General features: G+C 43.6%; 1 protein-coding gene across 1 annotated transcript in view; it reads right to left on the bottom strand.

The window, feature by feature from the left end:
* Positions 1-4,744: 4,744 nt before the first annotated feature.
* The window catches only part of RRP15 (ribosomal RNA processing 15 homolog), a 28,406-nt gene continuing 12,983 nt past the window's right edge, over positions 4,745-20,167 (bottom strand). The window contains exon 5 of the mRNA XM_028724621.2: positions 4,745-5,377. Coding sequence (XP_028580454.2) covers positions 5,216-5,377 — 162 coding nt within the window. The 3' untranslated portion in view covers positions 4,745-5,215. The remainder of the gene's footprint in view (positions 5,378-20,167) is intronic.

Raw genomic sequence — 20,167 nt, 5'->3', positions numbered from 1 at the left:
CAACGTCAAGTTATTCCCATTTTACAGATGAGAAACTATTTCACAAGGTTACTGCAAGGCTCACTGGTGGCTAAATTACTCACTACAGACCTTGGGTTGTATTCAACATAAAAGGTAAAGGTACCCCTGCCCGTACGGGCCAGTCTTGACAGACTCTAGGGTTGTGCGCTCATCTCACTCTATAGGCCAGGAGCCAGCGCTCTCCGCAGACACTTCCGGGTCACGTGGTCAGCGTGACAAGCTGCATCTGGCGAGCCAGCGCAGCACACGGAACGCCGTTTACCTTCCCGCTGGTAAGCGGTCCCTATTTATCTACTTGCACCCGGGGGTGCTTTCGAACTGCTAGGTTGGCAGGCGCTATAACATAGCAATAAGTAAATCATTCCATTAGCGGAATGACTGTTTATTGCCCAACAGACTTCCCCCTTCCACTGCATGCTTCTTAAATTTTGTTTTTTGGGTCCCTGCCCCCCAAGTCTCCAGAGCAAATTTGGGTGTGGCGCAAGATGCAGGCGGGGGGAAGGGGGAAGCGAAGTGAAGTCGTTCCACTTGTGCAAGGATCTAGTTCAATGGAAGCCCCTTGCTTCCAATTACAGAACCCAAATTGAGCACACCTGAGGAATGCACATGCCCACCCAAGGATGGAAATCACAGGAGAGCAACGAAGAGGTCAAATACTATTTGGGCATGCCGCACAAAGCAAGGAATGCTTCATAAACCACCCCAAAGAAGAATTAGCAGTATCAGCTACACACATTTCAGTAAAACTAGATAACCATGCATTAGAAGTCAAACTGCCTAAGAATCAACCATCCCTTTGACATATATGATTTCCAGTTTCAAATCACTGCCACCATGAGGACAACCTACCCTTTCATTATACGAAGAACATCTCCTAGGAAATCAAGTTCTGTTCCAGAATCTATGTTCTACAGTGCAGGTGCAGACATGCAGTTCTTAAAACTACTCCTTTTGGGATAATGTCTTATTCTAAATATGTTTAAAATTGCTTTTTAAAGATTGTATTCCTCTTTATTTTATTGCTTTGAAGATTGCTCCAAAGCAAAAGTAATATTTGTTGCTGAGCAGCGTATCTGTGAAGGGATCTGATTCACGATCTGTTCCAGAGCCACTATACTATCAGCAAGAAAGAAAACAAATGAAATTCACAACTTGAAACTGGGTTTTAAATCCCAGCACCTTTTATACATGCCTCACAAATGCATAAGAAGAAGAAGAAGAAGAGTTTGGATTTGATATCCCGCCTTTCACTCCCCTTCAGGAGTCTCAAAGCGGCTAACATTCTCCTTTCCCTTCCTCCCCCACAACAAACACTCTGTGAGGTGAGTGGGGCTGAGAGACTTCAGAGAAGTGTGACTAGCCCAAGGTCACCCAGCAGCTGCATGTGGAGGAGCGGAGACGCGAACCCGGTTCCCCAGATTACGAGACTACCGCTCTTAACCACTACACCACACTGGCTAAGCTAATGTTGGTTCGATATTACAAGAACTTGGCCCTGCCCAAACTTTTCAAAAACTGATTATTTTAGATCAATATGTAAAGGAACTAAGAGTCCTATGGCACCTTTGAGTATATTTATTTAAAAGCATTTTTAACGGCTTAATATTTAAGAATCTTTAAGCAGTATGCAAAAATACCAACATAGAATCTTTTGAGTTGGATTTTGGAGAACTATAATTTGGGTGAACTATAATATGCAGTTGATTAAGATATTTAAAGGACCCATGGAGGGGAGGCCTAAGATTTGGAAGAATCTTGTTTGATTTTTTAAAATTTTATTGTGTTAATTGTGTGATTTATTTTGTAAGACCAATAAAAACTTATTTCAAAAAAAGAAAAAGGAATCTTAAGAGTTAGAATGCACCCAAGTGTCATCTAGTCCAACCCCCTGAAAAAACAGTATCGGGGGAAAATTGTAATAACAGGCTCCAAACTTATAGGTCAGAGCAAAACCATAAAAGTAGCACAGTTCACTCAAATTAGTAGGGTAATCCTGGATGGATCATGGAGGCTTGGGTGGAAAGGTCCACACAAAGTGGCTCTCTCTATTCTAGAAATTTCACAAAATATAATTTCAATGCATTCCATATATATGTGAGTGACTGCTTATACTCAAACTCATAATTACTTTCCCCACATTGCTAGGGGGCTACCTTGCTTTGACCACACCATCCATGCATCAAGCTGAAAAGGAAGGGTGTACAAAGGGTGTTTTTGATGTGTGCCCCCCCCCTTTCCATCTTTTGAATATTCACACAGAAATCGTCCCTTGAAGAAGTGCTACAAAATGGAATCTGGGTTGCCCTAGGGTTGGTCAAAAGCTGAAGCTGGTATTTGGAATTCTGGTATTGACATTGTCTGGGGTTTTACTCTGATGTTTTATATTTCAGCTGTTTCCGTTTAATCGTTTTGCTTGTAAGAACAGTTGTAACCTGCCCTAAGCCCTTAGTTAAAAAATATATATCACGAATTAAAGAGCACTCGCATCTGCTGCTACAGGAGATGTATACTGCAATACCTGGCAATTTACCATCCCATCCAGATGCTCAAATGTAATTTTCCTTCGGTGCCCTACTAAAGAGGAAGATTAACCTCACCTCTCCATGCATTAGGAACATCAAACAAGGATTTCACTAGGTATAATTGGTGCCTTTCTACTGAATTCAAAAGCAGGCTTGTTTATTGAGAGCAAGTTTCTTGCGGTTTAAATCAGTAGCGCCATATTGGCACTAAATGATTAAAGATGCAGGAGGCTGTTTTCAAGCTCATATTAAAAAAAGCACACCTAGAAACGGAATCTAGTTTCAAATAGGTTACAGTAGGAAAATTGTAGAAAATTTGTCCATCCAAAACTCCCAGCCATCAAGCATGAAGGCCTATTATTATAACAGACATTCCCATCCATCTACTTCATTATCTTGTGATCCGCAAGTGGGTTTTGAAGATTGTGCACATGGAGGTCACAGGCTCTAGATTTAAATCCAAAATAACTGTTGCTTTTAATCCTTAACTGGCACAATAGATGGGCCCTGGTACATCTGCAGCAGCACAACTGGACACCTTCACCTGCCTCAGTTGCAACAAAGCAGTCTCTACAGCAGGAGCTGCCACCGCCCAACGGCTTGACCTCACCCCCAAAGGCACACTCCTTCATTGTCTCCAGAGACCTGTTACAATCTTTAACTGTATTGGTCTATCATAAAGCTGCGTTGACGCAGGTAGCCAAACTCGGGAGACGCGCGAGTCTTATCTTACATTTTAACAACTGGTAACTGCTCTCTGGTTGTAGAGTTGTTTTGAGTGGCTGTTGCAGCTTACCTCTGAGGTGAACCGCAATCGTCACTCAAAATAACTCCCTGTACAAGCACCTTGAGGTAGTCACCAGTGCTTTTTTTCTAGAAAAATAGGTGCTGGCACTCACCATGAAGTTGTTACAGTAAGTGCCACACATTTTAACAATGACAAAAAAGAGTACCCCCTGGAAAAGAAAAAAGCCCTGAGTGTCATCACATCTGCCACCAGTGGGGTGGGGGGTGGGAATCACTGAATAGTTTGGGATGGACATCTGAAGGGCTGAAAGTGGCCAGCTGCTTCCTCTACTAAAGGAATGTCCAAAATACTGGCAGTGATCTACCCATTGTATGGACCGGAATTGTTGAGCTTCTTTTTTGGGGGTCCAAAGATCGACCAGGGGCACCCCTCGATCAACCAGTAGATCACGACTGACCTGTTGCGACAGCTCTGCTCTACTTGAACCAAGACAAAGACTCTGCAGTGGAGGGAGGTTAATCCTGCTCATCCTACTGCCCTTCAACTCTTAGAGAGTTCCTTGAATTAGAGGGATCTTTCCACTCAGTGGATAGACCCATCAAGCAGTGGTCAGGCACCAAGACCAAGACAAACCCAGTCAATGACTTCTGGCCAGAAAAGTGAGTGGGAGCAATTCACTCCAATTCCATGGCCCTGCAGAAGAGGACTGGGGAAGCCTCAGTGAAGAGTGTGTTCTCCAGGCGTCATGTTGCTATTGGGTGAGGATCTCAGACGGGAGATGGGACAGGCACAAGAATGCCAGGTTCTGTCACCTTCCTCCCTTCGGTTTTTCTGTTGTTATCATTGCCCCAATCCATTGGAATAATTTTCATTCCAGCAATGAGAAAATTCTGAGGACTCAAAAGATATCCTTTAGCTAGGCCCAACAGCTTCCACATACCTAGATGGCTTTTATTTGTATTTTAAAAAACCCAACCACTACAGATTATGGCGGCTTTTATTTCTTGCTGTATCCGCTGAATGATCTGCCTAATTTTATTTGCAGTTTTACACACTGTTGTTTCTCTTGTTTTATTTTGTTTGCTATTTACCCAACAAAGCTTTCGAAAAGAAACACAAAACAGTCGTTTAGCAACAAATTGTTTTTGAAACTCCGCTCAGCTTCTAAAGGGATGCATCACATAGCATAGAAATCCCAAAGTCTCCCTGGGTGTGTGGAATTAGTTACACAGTCCTTTGGATCCCAGCCCTGGTATCTCAAATTTCAATTAACTTTCAGAATGCAAACTTAATATATTAAAGAGAATTCAAAGCCATTGCCCCCTCCACACACAAACACACATATGGAAAAAGGAGAGGACACAGTATGGCTACATTTCCTGGCTTCTCCTCCTCCTTTTAAAATTAAGTTTTCATGGTCGTCTCCAGTTATATCAACGCTCAGAGACCAAAATCACACATTAATGGTTGCTTTATTACCTACAAAGCCTTTCGAAGCCAAGAAAGGTTAAGTCTCTATAGAAGCAGATAATTTTACATGGTAAGGATATTTCACTGTTTTATTTTATGAACTGATAAACACCTAGCCAAGTTACAAACAGAGCGGTGGAAATGCAAGCATCATGTTAATATTTAAACTCATAGAGACCTTGGCAAAACCCCCTCCCTTTTTCCGACTGGGCAGGTGCTGCTGTTTTGACTGTACAGCTTTGTTTTGGAAATATGTATAAATTAGACATCTTTAGAGAGGAAATACTGCAGATTTCAGGATTGTTGAACGATGCTTTGTTAAAGTGAGTTTCCCCTCAACCTTCAACCTTCCCCTCAACCTGTAAGAAAAAGGCATCCTTGCTTGAACCAAGAATCTTTATATTAACCACCACCCCCAAAAAAACCCCCACTAGTTTTTGAATCACTTTGGATTTCATCGGTCTGAGTCACTTTCACTCTCCTCCTTGATTCCACTGTCTTCTCCAGCAGCGTTTTCCCCATCACTCTGTTTATCCCAGTCTTTCATGGAAGCTCCCATCATGAAGTCATCACGCAATATACTCCAGGCCGGTCCCTCTTCCGATCTAGATTCATCCTGAGGGTTGGGAAAGGAGACGAGTGTGAATGGTAATATCAAGCAGAAGCAAATTAAGTTTCCTTAAGTGGAAGCATCCAAGACAGACTATATTTAGAATTATAGATATGCTACCTGATCCCTACAGGGATCTTGTTTAAAAAGGAATGGAAACCTTTAAAAAGTAATGACAGCAGTCCCAGGCAGAGGGCCTTCTTAGTATCACAGTAGTCTCTCACCTACGGCTGTGGAACGCCCTCCTCTCAGATGTCATGGAACTAAACAACTATCTGACTTCAGAAGACATCTGAAGCCAGCCCTGTATAGGGAAGTTTTTAATGTTTGATATTTTACTGTGGTTTTCTAATCTGTTGCAAGCTGTCCAGAGTGGCTGGGGCAACTCAGTCAGATGGGTGGCATATAAATTACTATTATTAATATATTCACTCAAACTCCAACTTACATAGCTCACAACTGACACCTACTCACATGGCTAGAGCTTACAAAAGAAAGGCCCAAGATCCAATTGAAAAAAGAAATAAATGTACGTAAGACAAGGCATCTTAAAAGCAAGAAAATCGGTAAGTCAAAGAAGCATCAAAAGGGGTTTTTCTCCAGTAGCTACCCATGACACCCCATAGAGTGGAGGTACTCAAAAGAAGACTTGCCTCTACTGAAGATCTTAGCAGGGAGTCCTTCACAGTCCTGAAGTCAACTAAACCCAGACTGGGAGCTTGCAGAGCTGACAAAGCACTGCTACAAACCGATCATGTTGCCTGGCCCAGGCAGCCCCATGTATTACAGTAGTCCAACCAGCAGGTTACTGAAACATAGGTTATCAGAAGAACATAGAACACTGAAGTTGGGCTATATCTACCCAAAGCAGACCTGTACCTGGTATGCCTGCCAACCTAAACTGGTGAAAGGCAACCTGGCCTACAGAGGCAACATGTGGCCTCACCGACAATGCTGGAACATCCCCCAGGCAGCCCACCCCTTTTGGGGGTAGCACAACCATGTCAAGAACAGGGTGAAGCACCATCAGGAAGACACCAAAACATGAATGCAATAGAGTAGAAGAACAGTCTGCCAGCACATCTTTTGGAAGAGGCCACTTAACAAAAACACTTGAAAATTGTGCCTCAAATTCGGAGCCATAGGATACCATGGTCAATTGAATTGAAAGCGACCGAAGAGAATTGCACGCAAACTCCTGATGGTTTTGGTCCCTCGAGGTGACCAAAAGCAGGCCTAAAAGCCTACATGAAATGGCTCTAGAAACTCAGCCCTCACCCACGAGTGCTTGGCACTGTATGTCAATCACATAAACTCCATGATTCCCACCTCTAAAAACTGAAGATGTTTAAGCGGAGACTTCTTCAGTAAATAGTTTACAGCATACTCCATTATCAAACATGTTAGAGAGCTTATTTTGACATCTGTAAGAAATGCAGCGTTTTAGTAGTAATCCGAGGGCTGGCTCATGCATGACATACATCACTTAATCTCTCAGCACTAGCAGTTGAACGCAAAAACTACATCTGGGATCTACAGGAAAGCACAGAGCGCTGCAGAGTGTACAGGAATGCACAACGACATCTCCCCCATACTCCCAAATCTCTCTTGGTGGATCAAGTTAAAAAGCTTTTGGATCGTGCGTGCAACTCCCAACTCCGTGTCATTCCAGGAGATTTCAAAACACATGTGAACTTAGGACTGGCTTCATTTTATTTCTGCAAACAAGGTGCATGCCAGGACACAGTGTTGGATGCTTAAGTAGCAAGACTGCTGGCTATTTTCAGACAGGCTACAAGCATGGCATGGTGCACTTTGACCTCTCCCCCCCCCCCAATATGGATTAATCTATAGTTAACCCAGGGAACAGTGTCTTTTAAAAAAGGCTTCTATGTGGCAATCCAAGCTGCCTCTCTTTAATTACTCTCAAGATACAGCTTCATTAAGACATTACCTGGCACATTTCACCAACACAAAACATGGGTTTCATAAAGCCCTCAAACAAACAACTCAACCCAAAGTTAACATTTAGCGTATCGGGTTAGTTACCCAAAAGCCTCCTTGGTGTCAGCCAGTCATATGGGCCAATATCTGATGATAGTCACATTCAAAGGAGACTCAACTGATTTCAGTGGGTCTATTCAGAGTATGACTTAATTGTCTATCATCCATAGCAGAAAGCTGCCATGTTGTTGTTGTTCAACAAGTTCATACCTGGATAGCAATACACTGGTAATTTTACTCTGAATTTGTTTTTTGCTTTGGAAGCAGGTAGTATGAGGCTACTTTGAGAAGGTATAAAAGAGACAGAAGTTTAGTTTTCACTAAGGATTTAGAACTTCACTAGTTGTCCGTTATTTGAGAATGAAGAAGCAGAAAGGACATTTTCTACAGTGCAACAGCACCACTTTGTGGTGGCTACAATTCAAGCAGTAGCATACCAAAACATAGCAATGATAGCCTTTGCAGGAAAAGCTAAACGTGCCCTGTGGCTTAACAAATTTAGTTTGCATTCCTATATACAATTACGTGGGGATAAATCCCACTGAACTCAATGGAGCTTACTTCTAGATACACGTATAGGACTGCAGTGCTATTGCATCAACAAGGCATTTAGCGCTTTCTTTTTAATAAACATTTACCAAAGAAAATTTACAGAGAGATCCACGGTTATGATTCGTTTTCAGTCCCATTAAATACAGCTCAGCCGTGTTCAACATCAAACTAGCAGCATAATTCTAACCACATCTAATCAGAAATTCCCAGGTCCTGTTGAGTTCCCTGGTATGCAGGTATAGTGGGACTGCAGCCTAAATATTTTTTTTAACTTAAAGGTAAGTATTAATGAAATACCTCATATACATGACTGCTCCAGAAGGATGTAATCTTGCAAAAAACCAGACCCATCTGCATTCTTCCTTCCCCCTGCCCCTCACATCCCACTATTAAATAGCATTTTTTTACAATTATTGTTAGGTTCCATTGTAATTAATTCTATGGATTGGTTTGGTAAGCTTTGAGGCTTACACAGACCCACCAAGAGAGTTCTTGCTATTGCCAAGAACCATTGTCAAGCTGTAACGCTCCCTCCTAACCAAGCCCCATCACCATTAAGATCACTTCCTTTCTTTCCTGCAGGGTAGAAACCAGCACAGATCTCATGCGTCTAGTGTTTGATGGGTGCACACATGTATGCATGAAATCTGCACCTGGCTCTTGGCCACTTGCAACCAAGTCAAGATGCCTGGGCGCCAGAATGGCGCCTGACATCTCCACCATCTGGAAGTGCCTGCCTGGGAACCATTGGACCTGGACTGTTTTCACACACTAATACCACATCCTGTAGAATTCTACCAGTTATATTTTTATCTGCACAATCGGAATGAATTTCAGAAACCAAAATGCTTTTTTCTGCGCAGCCTGAGCAGGAGCAGCGAATAACATTATAGTTAATTGTTGTATCTTGTCTTCACTTACCCCAGCCCCTGCTCACAGTTGTGAAGAATATCCTTATACTATGAATTGTCTGTGTCACCATTTAGAAGGGGGTAGGAATAGGCCAATAGGTATGTGGACTGTTCCTGGATAAAGTGACTTTTCTTCTTTTTAGTTCTCAAGGGTTGTCATCTGAAGCAGCCAGGTGTTTAACTGATAATCAATCACAGTCAGTCAAACATTTGAAAAATAAGGCTTTAGAGCTGTCTTGCCCCCAAATGGCAACTAGACATTCTATTTTGGTGACTGTAACCTTGGTTTAAGGAGCTATTTGGCATCTAGCTTATATATCTGAATTTCTAACACTGATCTGCTATATGAACAGTGAGAAGTCCTGAGTTTCTGCACCACATCTACATAGCAAAATAGACATATGCACTTTTCATACATCACTGTGCATATGAAGAGTATATGTGATTTTTTACATGTAAGTGACAGCCATATGGAAAACTTGTCTTCTGAGAGGACACCCATAGGCAAGAGAAGCACTGTGGGCCACCTAACGTATTTTTAAAACTCAAAGCCCACAAACACAAATCAGCACATCTGATGTGCTCATTGACTTCACCCCATGGGCGAACATGTCAATCGATTCTGACCCAGTTCTCCTAAAAGAGAAGCGAAAGAGTCCAAAGAACACAATAAGGTCCTTGTCTACATGATTAGCAATTAGCTCACATCGACTCTCCCTCTGCAAAAAACGTATTATCTAATGCCAGAATCCAACTTCCTCTAACAAACTTATTCCTGGCACCTGCAACATGACACAACTTTAATTCTACCTTATTAAGCCAAGGCCTACATTCCTTGCCTTCCAAAATGGCACATTCCTGAGAAGCCAAAACAATCCGTATCTTGGCACAGCAGTGCAGAGAGGTGTATATTCACAAAACCCCACACCTACATAGGCACATCTTTTTGCATTTTTGTAATAAGAATGATACCATCATACGGCTGAAGGAATAGTGTGCAAAATTCCTCACCCACCCAGAAAAGAAGATGACTGGTCTTCCACGTTTGCTTCATTGGTGCAAAGCAAAAAAAATGTAAATTTCATTTGGTGCTTAGGTGCAGTGTCTCATCTCTGTTCATGTTTTCAACAAGTTGTCATTTACTAGGCATCAAAGCATGCAAAATTTCAATGGGGAATGGATAGTCTTGTCTTATTTCCTAACATTATCCTTGCAGCAAAGGCCAGCTTCTGGTGGAACAAACTGCAGTTTCTTCTACACCAGAAGCAGAAGCTTTGCCTCTCCTCTCCTAATACACACAGAGCACAATGGAAGGCCGAAATCCCAAGACTGGTGCTCATAACAAACCATTGTTTATTGTTGCTTCCCAACCAGTCCAACGTGTATGTGAGAAATACTTCTTAGAAACGGCAAACTTAAGCTCTTGTACTGAAATCAAAAGGACTTACAAGTAAACATGTTTTGCAGCAGCTTTTTGCTCATTACTCTAAGGACTCATTTACCAGGGCAAACTAATCTCCATTTAGTAGAAACATATTGGCAGTCCAAGCTCAATTAGTAAAATAAAAATAGAGACAAGACAACACTTTGGAGGCAATAAAACCAGCCCCAGTTGGGGCACTGCAATTTTTACAGGGTGGCTGAATGCCAGTCATTGGAAAGCATTCAAACCTTCATCCCAAAAAAAATTTTTGGGGGGGTGGGCTTGTGACTTGTCTAGTTAGGTATGTAAAATCTTCATTTGGCCTTGCACAGGATTGTGGCCAAACTTTGAAGCTGAGAATTTACCTAGGAATTCTCCTGTCACTGAGTTTGCCAAACCACAGCACAAGTGAGCTTCTACCCATTTCTCCCCGCTTTAATTCTTGATCGCATGAGCAGTCTTTGGATGTAAAAACAAATCAAGTTTTTGATAGGCAAAGACATCAGCTGGGACATTGAGAGAATGCTATATACTAAGAATGGCTAAATACAACCGCTGCAAGCTTGAACATTTAAGCTCCCTCTGAATCAGTGGGACTGAGACTGAAAAGGGCATTGCTTTCCCAGCTGTATCGACTTAGCAGCTCTCCATAGCAAAAAGAGATTTAAAGGAAATCTTACGATGGCTTTTCCTTCCCATCTGCATTTGTAGCTACCATGTACATTGCACATCAGGAACAAACCTGACCTCCCTCACCCACCCCCCTCCTCAGTAAAAATAGGTAACTGAAGCAAACAGCAGGCAGTGGGAATCAATGGCAATACAGCATTTAAGTGTTCCCTAATGCTGGCTGATAGGACTTGAACTTGCTTCATTCTTAAGCCATTGTGACTTTGGTGCATTACTGTAATAATTACTGTATATCCCAGGTCCCCAAAATGAGGAGGAATATTAAAGACAACTATTTCTTTCATGTGGCAACTTTGGTTTATCAGGTCGTTTAGAATTTCTATGATGAAGAACTGAAAATCCCTCTAGGGCCTCAAAGGGGCATTGCAGCTTTGGAAATAGGCAAAAGGCATTTAGATTTAAGCAAAGGCAAGTGATAAATCATTTAAAGAAGGCTTCAGTCAGTTGAGAGCCATACTGAAAATAAAGTCCAGTCCTCTCTGCAGACTGTGCAATTTCAATTGGTGGGTGGGTGATGGAATTGGCCACTGCTGCCTTGGAACAAAACCCAAGCAGCAAGTTATACTGGCTTCAAAACACAAATGTGAAAAATGATGTACACAATTGAACACCCACAGTCCCATCAGCAGCTCTTAATCAGGAGGCTCTGCTGCAGCTGCTGGAAAGCATTCCCAGTAAGCAAACATCGCCGAGCATTGTTTACAGCACCTGGTCTCCATTCTATTCTGGATAACTTCATCTCCAGCACACAGAAGTGTTGTGTTTGTCCTGCTTTAATTAGCCACAGAGCTGTGGAATTACAGGTTCGCGTTCTGAGTCTTTGCTGGGGGACCACCCAAGGAAGGCAACCTGTCTCCATGTACACCCAATATTTAACAGCCTCACTTGGGTTCTGTTTCAAACCAGGCGAATAAACGCATGCTTCAGGTTGACATTGACCAAGGATGAAGCTCCTGCAAACTTAAGCCCAGCACTTAATCAGAAAAATGCACAGAGGGCATCAATGGGCCATACAGCACTTCTAGGATCAGAGGAGGCCTGCCTCTGAATGCCAGTCACTAGGGAATTGTAGCAAGTCAGGGATATCGTGCTCATCGCCCGCCTGGGGTGCTTTCCCAAAATATCTAGTCTCCCACTATAGGAAACAGGATGCTTTGATAGACAGGTCTTTTGTCTGATCTGGCAGGGCAAGCTAAAGCATGATACAGATGCTGGACACCACAACTAACATCAGGCTTTGGGTGCAACCTTACTTACTCCCAGTTTCATCCCACCTACCTTGCTTATGACAGAGTTCTTCCCTGGCCACATTCACTCCGTATCAGCTGGAATGTGCACAGTTTCTATAGCGGTTCTTTGACATGGAGGCAAGGGCCACTTTCACACCATACTGCTTTAAATGTATGGTGTACAGAAACTGCACAATCCAACTGACAGATGAGTATTCCCAATTAAGATTCAGTTGCTTCCAATACTATTCCTCTCCAGCTGCTGACTCTTCCATTGGCCCAAGACCATCTCTCCTCTACTCCCCTGGTTTCTGCACTGGTACATGTCAGCGGCGGCTCATTTAATCAGGTCAGAAATTCAGCACATACAGCACATACATAAAAAATGGGCAAATAACTCATGTTATCCTACCTCCAGTCCAGTAGTGGTTGGTGCCCTGGTTTTCCCCACTTCCTCCTCTATAAAGTCAACACTGAGCCCAAGGAGCAGGATGCCGATGGGCAGTGCCACCCCCTTGACCTGGTTGCAAGGAGGCAGGCAGGTAGAAATCGAGGGCAGAATGTGTTTGGTGGGGCAGTGCCCCACTGGCCCTACGGAATCAGCCTCCACTGCCCCAGTCCAAGCTGCTGAATTCCAGGGCACTAACAGATCAACAGGATTTGCTTCTGAATAAACAGGAATAAACTGGACTGCTTTCCAGCCTACAGAACTGTACTTTGAACAACAAAATGGCAGTAGAATTATAGAAATAAGCATGCATAAAGTCACGTCAAAGCAGATACAGTTCAGCAGCAGCAGCAGCTACAATGGCTTTCAAACTACAACTCAATGAGCAGACAAGTGGCAAACTGCATCTGCAAATTAACCAGGAGGAGCCTTAGAAGCAGCGTCCTAATTATCCTTTTCAGTCCCATGGCTCTGTGAGATTTGCAACATTGCCAGATAATTTCCATGTGACCCACCAGTGTTCAGTGCTGTTCCACCCCTGGGATTCCATGTTCAAAAATATATACAATTAGTACTGGGGCAGAAAAGCTTCATTGTTCCATAAAGGAAAAAAATACTTATTAACTTAAATCTGCATCACTAAACTTGAGATGTTTTCAGTAGACCAAGATTCTCTGTAGAATTCCCCCTACTTTTAAGAATGCACTCCTTATTAGGGGAATATGTGCAGAGCCAGTTGAGAGACTGGCAGTACTAGGGTCTAAATTCTCTGTTCATGAGCCAGGTAGGGTTAACGAAGGCGTAATGCTTTGTTGAACATCTTAATCCCGACCTGGAAAGATCAGACTGTCTATCGGAAAGAATCCATTTTTATGCTAGCTTAGCCCTTGGCCTCCCTGGAGAAGAGCCTGCCAAATCCTGGCCATTCTGTACCAATTCCTAAAGTGTGATATGGACCATATAAAAGGGCTTGGACTGCGCTTGGCCAGTTAATTCCAAAGCCTCTATGATCCTTCCAGGTTGTTACTAAGATGCAAGCTCAATAAGGCACACAAACACACACACAATAAAATCAAAACTGCTTCCCAAGGTGCATTGCTTACTGATGGTTAAACGTGAGGCTCTGATAGCAGCAGGCTGGCTACTGAAAAGCAAGAGAATGGTGAGTGCAAAGTCTCATAAACGAGGAGACACACAGCTCGATGCACTACAAGCTAAGGAGCAGGGGAAGAGAAAGACATCTTCCTTCCTTCACACCTTCTTCTGACTGGTTTGCCAGAAAGGGCCTTTTCTTGACCACCTTCTTAAGAGGGAGGGGGGTAAAGTCACACCTTCACTACCAAGGCCTTTCACTCCACATTGCTGAACACATTTCCATGACCCTGAAGAAATTTGGAGGCAACGTTCTGCAAGAAAAAGGCACGTTGTCTATCTATACAACGGAGTCCAAAGCTAGAAGTCAATTTGGAATTAAAATGATACCTAATGAAAGCTTGGGAAGTTTGTATTTCAGAATTTACTATGGTTACGGTAGTCCACAACAACATGACTCAACAAAGATCTGAGTGGTGCCATTTTCAACTTCAATGTAAAAGACAGCTTAGGGTTAAAGGTAAAGGGACCCCTGACCATTAGGTCCAGTCGTGGCCGACTCTGGGGTTGTGACGCTCATCTCGCTTTACTGGCCAAGGGAGCTGGCGTACAGCTTCCGGGTCATGTGGCCAGCATGACTAAGCCACTTCTGGCGAACCAGAGCAGCGCACGGAAACGCCGTTTACCTTCCCGCCAGAGCAGTACCTATTTATCTACTTGCACTTTGAAGTGCTTTCGAACTGCTAGGTTGGCAAGAGCAGGGACCGAGCAACGGGAACTCACCCCGTCACGGGGATTCGAACTGCCGACCTTCTGATCGGCAAGTCCTAGGCTCTGTGGTTTAACCCACAGCGCCACCCGCATCCCAGCTTAGGGTTAGGGGAGCCTAAATGAGAGATAGCGCAGGTGAATTAGCATTCAAGACAATCATGACCACAGGAATAACGGAAGCTGTTAGTATAATACTGTCAAGTTAAAACTCAAATAAAATATATGTGACTATCATGCTTCTAAAGTTCAATAAAGCAGTCCTAATTGAATTAGAGATTTTGGATGTCTGTGCATAATGCATGTACTAGATCAAGAGGTGTGTGTCGCAGGTTGTTCCAAGTTGTTTTATATACCACTGCTATATTTAAACAAAAAACAAAAAACCATTCTGGCAGTAATACCAGGGGGAAATAAGGTAACAACCCGAGTTCCCCTTGCAAGATATTTCAACACAATGGATAGTACTGGTTGTTAATTTAAGGTCATGCATTACATATGAACACATGCACAAAACAGATCATGCAATTGTTGATTTATCACCACCATGATTTAATACGCTTTTTTCTCTTGCAAGTTTCTACAATGCCGTCCTGTTCTTCAGGCTACTTAACAAGTTCCAAACATCTCCCTAGCTCATATATTATAATAGCAGAGGGAGATTCTGGTATGCAGACAAGCAGCTACAGTGCTTCTAGCAGAGACACACAGCAGAGGCACCTCCACTTTTGCACAATTGTTAGGATATATGAGGTTCAGCTACTCTTCGCAAAACAAACTTTTAAAAAACACAGAGGAGCTTTTTAACTGCTCCTCTCCCCAACTGTCTCCTTAGTGCGGACTTGGACGCAGCCTGACTACAGAGTGCAGATATGCAGATGCTGAACACAACTGCAGGAGGAAGGGGAGTAAAAACACAGACTTTTCCAAATTGCAGAGGGGATGAATTATGATGAAGAAGGGAGGAAGATCCTGACCAGTAGGGAGGGAGACGCTCTCTGCATCTTGCATCTAGTCTCAGTGGAAGAGGGGAAGTGTAGAAATCAACGCTACGCCCCTCTTCTTTCTCCACTGCCAAGTTCTTGCATTTATCTCCCTCCAAACCCACACTGGTGTTCATCCTCTATCTCCCAGAAGATTGTATCTTAGTACTCCCTGTGCAAAGGGGTCCAAGGCAGGGTTGTGGTATTCCTGGCTGGCCCTACAGTGGGCACTGGAGTGGTGGAGATAAAACTCTTCAAGTACTGGGGAATATCCAATAAAGATAGAGTAGACTCAATGGACTTAAGTCCCCGTTATGTCTCTGCGAGAGGCCATGCTCAGAATAACTCAACTCAACGCTGAGAATACCAATGTTCCAAGCCTGCCACCCCTGACTGCTACCACACTCTAAATAGCACAGCACAAACAAACCCCGCTGCCTTCTCCAAGCAGGCTTTCCAGATAAGGGAGATGGGAAGGGGGCAGAGACCACAAGATCCTGCCCAGAAACAAGCATTATGTACCTTGGAGAGAAAAAAAATATATTACAAAAGTCAGCAGGTTCAGCGAGGATTAAGAAATACTTTGATAAACCGTTAATGATATGAAAGGCAAAGTCCTTGGATCCCGTTCAAAAAAATAATTACTCCCATCGGAGCACACAAAATCTGCAGAGAGGGATACAGTTTTTAAAGAAGCATGAACAAGTTTTCAAACACCAGACCGTGAAACCTCACTGGAGCTGTAGAGGAGACAGGCAATAGGAAAACCCTTCTCAGCTGGTGAACGTGAACCAGCATGCACAGGATCTGCACAGGCAGCAAAATTAGGTGGCACGATAGAGATGGTATCAGATTGTAAGCAGGGCTGGGGAAGGAAATCAAACTGTGGTCTCACCCCCCGCACTCACAAAATGCTGACTTTCTAGCTGCATACAATTTTAGGCAGGGAAACTTCCCACACTTCCCAAACTTTGGGACTTTACCACCTTATTCCGCTTCATGTAAAGATCCGCCTTACATCTTTCCTTTTTCCTTTCTCCTGTGATGGAACTCCTATTTGGGGACTTCCCTGGCTTTTTTCTGGCCCACCAGTCTGGATAGTTGGCCTTGGTGAAGATTTGACATTTTCATCCCCAAAAAGTTTTTGATTTGAGTTTCTACTGAAATGAGGCTGCATTTTAATGTTGCATTTTAATCTTGTTTTTAAGTTGTATTTTAATCAATTGTTTTTATACCTGGTGTTAGCCGCCCTGAGCCCGGTCTTGGCTGGGGATGGCGGGGTATAAATAAAATTTATTTATTTATTTTTATTTTTATTTTGCAGTTGTAGAACTCCGAAAGCTTCAAAAAAATCCAGCTCACAATGTAGCGAGGAAGATGTACCACAAACCCTTCCTAGGAATGTACCCTCCACGGCATTAAATTCCTCTATTAAAGAAAAAACAAGGCACTTAGGTAGCGAGGCTGGTGTCCAACTACTTCAGATCCTGCCTGTGCTGCTCTCTTCAACCTTGGGTCCCCAGATGGCGTGGGACAACTCCCATCATCCTTGAAAGCTGGGCAAAGCTGGTCGTGGATCACAGGAGTTAGAAGCCAACAACGTCTGGGGCCCAAGGTTGAAGAATTCTGTGTTACAGCATGCTCTATTCACTAAGGATCGCATGTGCTACTTTGAGAACATGGTGAGATAGTGTCTGCTTGAGCACAAGCAAAGCAGGTCTAACCTGCAGCATGCAGTTACTTAGGAGAGCTATACGGAATCGCCGGCACTGGAGAGGTCTTGCTCTCTGTTTCAAGGTTTGTTCAGCAGCACATCTGCTGCCCACACGACCGTTCAGGCTACGGTGTGTACTGCTGAGGAGGCAGTGTCATAGCTTAGAGGCAAAATAAGTACTTTCTTCATGACGAGGGCTTCTGAATGATCTGTGGCTGACCTTAAGCTACCATAGCGTAGGAACTGATAAGATTCCTTCCCTGTGGCCTTGAATATCGACACTTACAATTTGGCCTACCAGAGCATTCATTCTTCAAGTTCAATCAAAACTTTTCAAGTTCAATTAAAACTTGTTTTCCAAAGCTGGCCTTGCCAGGTGAAAAGAGAAAGAGAGAGAGAGAGAGAAAGAGAGAGAGAGAGAGCGAGAGATATGCTCAAAGCAGTTTAGAAACCTAATAACCATGCATTTGCAGGCATTCCCACACCAACAAAAGGACACAAAGTGGTGGTGCACACTTTTGGCAATGCACGGCACAAAAATGTGCACAGTTCTGACATCTACTCACTGCATGGAGCTGGAGGGAATTTTGTGTTCCCCACCTCTCTCTGATCTATGGCCACAATCGAGCTTCATAACCCACCTCCCCCTGCTCAATTAATACACTGAAACAGTACTTCTCCATTGCAGACTGATTACCCTGGAGATATTCATGCAAATTCCATCTTTTGCAGTTCCACTCAAGAGTTTAGATGCATTAACAACCTACCTGTCACATAAAGGCTGCAGAAATCCATAAGGAAGGAACGCTTAATATGCATGTCCCCAAAATACCTCCATCCACAAATATTTGTGTTCTGAGGTCAAGTTCCTACCTGATGCTGAACATGTCAATTCCCATTTATTTCTTTAAAAGGTGAAGGGTGGGGAACAAAAGCAAAACCAAAGCCAGCCTTGACTGAGAGCCACATGGCAACCCCCCCCCCAAGAGTTGGTTTAGTTGAATAGTAGGAAGAGATTTAGAGTTCAAAAAGTTGCAGGAAGTGAAAATGGGGGGGGGGGGGAGAAGAGGAGAGAATAGCTACAAATACCAAGGCATTACTATAAAGACAGATTTTGCCGCAAATGCATATGATCTAAAAATCCAGGATTTCGCACACCTCCCCACCAGCTTTATAACATTATTTCAACTAAGGGGTTGAGAGGAGGTATCAGATGTTAGGTTTGGAAAGCTGACAAAAGCTTCTCCCATCCAAAATTGATTTTCTGAAATACCTACCAGGCGGGGGGTGGGGGTGGGGAGAGAACCAAACACCCCACATTGTACTTTTTACCATGCAAAAAGACAACCAGGACATTTCAGCCGTACAGAAGCAAGACGTCCTCCAGCACCCGTTTCGCTCATCAGTTCCACGGGTAAAATATGTATGGGGCCTAGTCAAAGCACAGGAGTCTCTGCCTGGCAACTGTGCATATTGGCTAGATACCGTGCACAGCACACCTGAATGTGCTGCCGAGTTGTGCACAATCTCCATTTAACCCACAGTAAAACTGAACACACACACACACACACACACACACACACACACACACACACACACACACAGACTTCACAAGAGGAGCTTGTTCTCTTCTCATTCTGCAAGTACTCCAGGCAAAAGGAGAGTGAAGACCCTCCCAAACAGGAGCCTGCCCAGTCCCCATCCCCCCCCCCAATATACCATAATGGCATGGGTTTCGTTCTCCTTGGCTAGGCCACGCTTGCATATTACCCCCTCCTTACTTCCACGTAGCTCCTGGTCTGCCTTCCCACCCAACCTCAATGATGTTTAGTGACAAGACCTGCTCTGTCAGCAACCAAAGCACCAGCTCTGACCACAGTGCTAGCTATGCAACACGCCCTGTAAGTCAGTTTTAAGTTTCTGTGTACCAACAGATTACGAACAGCAGCGCTGGAGAGCTTCTATTACAACATCAAGCTTATTATTCTAATTTTTCCAGCCTTTGAAATCAAGCAAGCCGGACAGATTTAAGGAGAAATGGAGCACTTGGCGACAGTCTAAGTTACTCTTATTACCCAATGAATTTTTAAAATACTTTAATTGTACACTTGCGTGAAACTCAGAGGGTTCTTCATGCCACAGAGTGTTTCGGCATGCTTCCCGAAAGCACACTAAACAAAGAACGCATGACAAACTGTTGTCTCCCAACTGATTAAAGTATTTCTTGCTGGCACAGGAAAGCGCTTAGTTAACTCCAGTGGAATGGGGCCAAGAGAAGTATTCCACCCACTAGCGAGCACAAAGTTCAAGCATGAACGCAAATATGCATTATAAACATGCAGCTTCTGAAATTCTAGATTCCGAAACCCCAAGTCCTGCTCCCTTTCGAATCTGACTGATCCAACATCTTTGCCCTTGAACGACTTTTTAAAAGCAGATTCCTCTCAGAAGGAATTATTGTGTCGACAGTAACCCTGCAGCGAGGCTGGAACACAGGTAACTCGGCAGAACTTTTAATGAAAACTAAAACACTGCAGATAAAGTTTTCCCTGATTCAAACCAGTGTGAACAAATGTCATTCTGAGGTCTGAGGTCAGCCCCAGAACCAATTCATCCACAAGCCCACCACAGATAGTCATACCTTGAGTTGAAGTTGCTTCAGGTTGACCGTTTTCGGGTTGCGCTCCGCGGCGACCCGGAAGTGACGGAATGCGTTACTTCCGGGTTTTGCCGCTTGCGCATGCGCTCAAAATGACATCACGTGCATGCGCAGAAACGGCGAATCGCGACCCGCGCAGATGCAGGTTGCGTTTGCTTCAGGATGCGATCGGGGCTCCGGGACGGATCCCGTTCACATCCAGAAGTACCACTGTAATGGTAAGTACCAGATGAAACGTAGGAAAGACAGAATTTCTAACCTCCAACCTGTCATTTCAAGTTTTCAACAGTCTTAATATACAGAATGTAAACAGTCCTTCTGGT

This window comes from Podarcis muralis, chromosome 3, assembly GCF_964188315.1.
Source record: "Podarcis muralis chromosome 3, rPodMur119.hap1.1, whole genome shotgun sequence".
NCBI classification, from domain to species: Eukaryota; Metazoa; Chordata; class Lepidosauria; order Squamata; family Lacertidae; genus Podarcis; species Podarcis muralis.
This window is presented reverse-complemented; position numbering and strand designations above follow the sequence as displayed.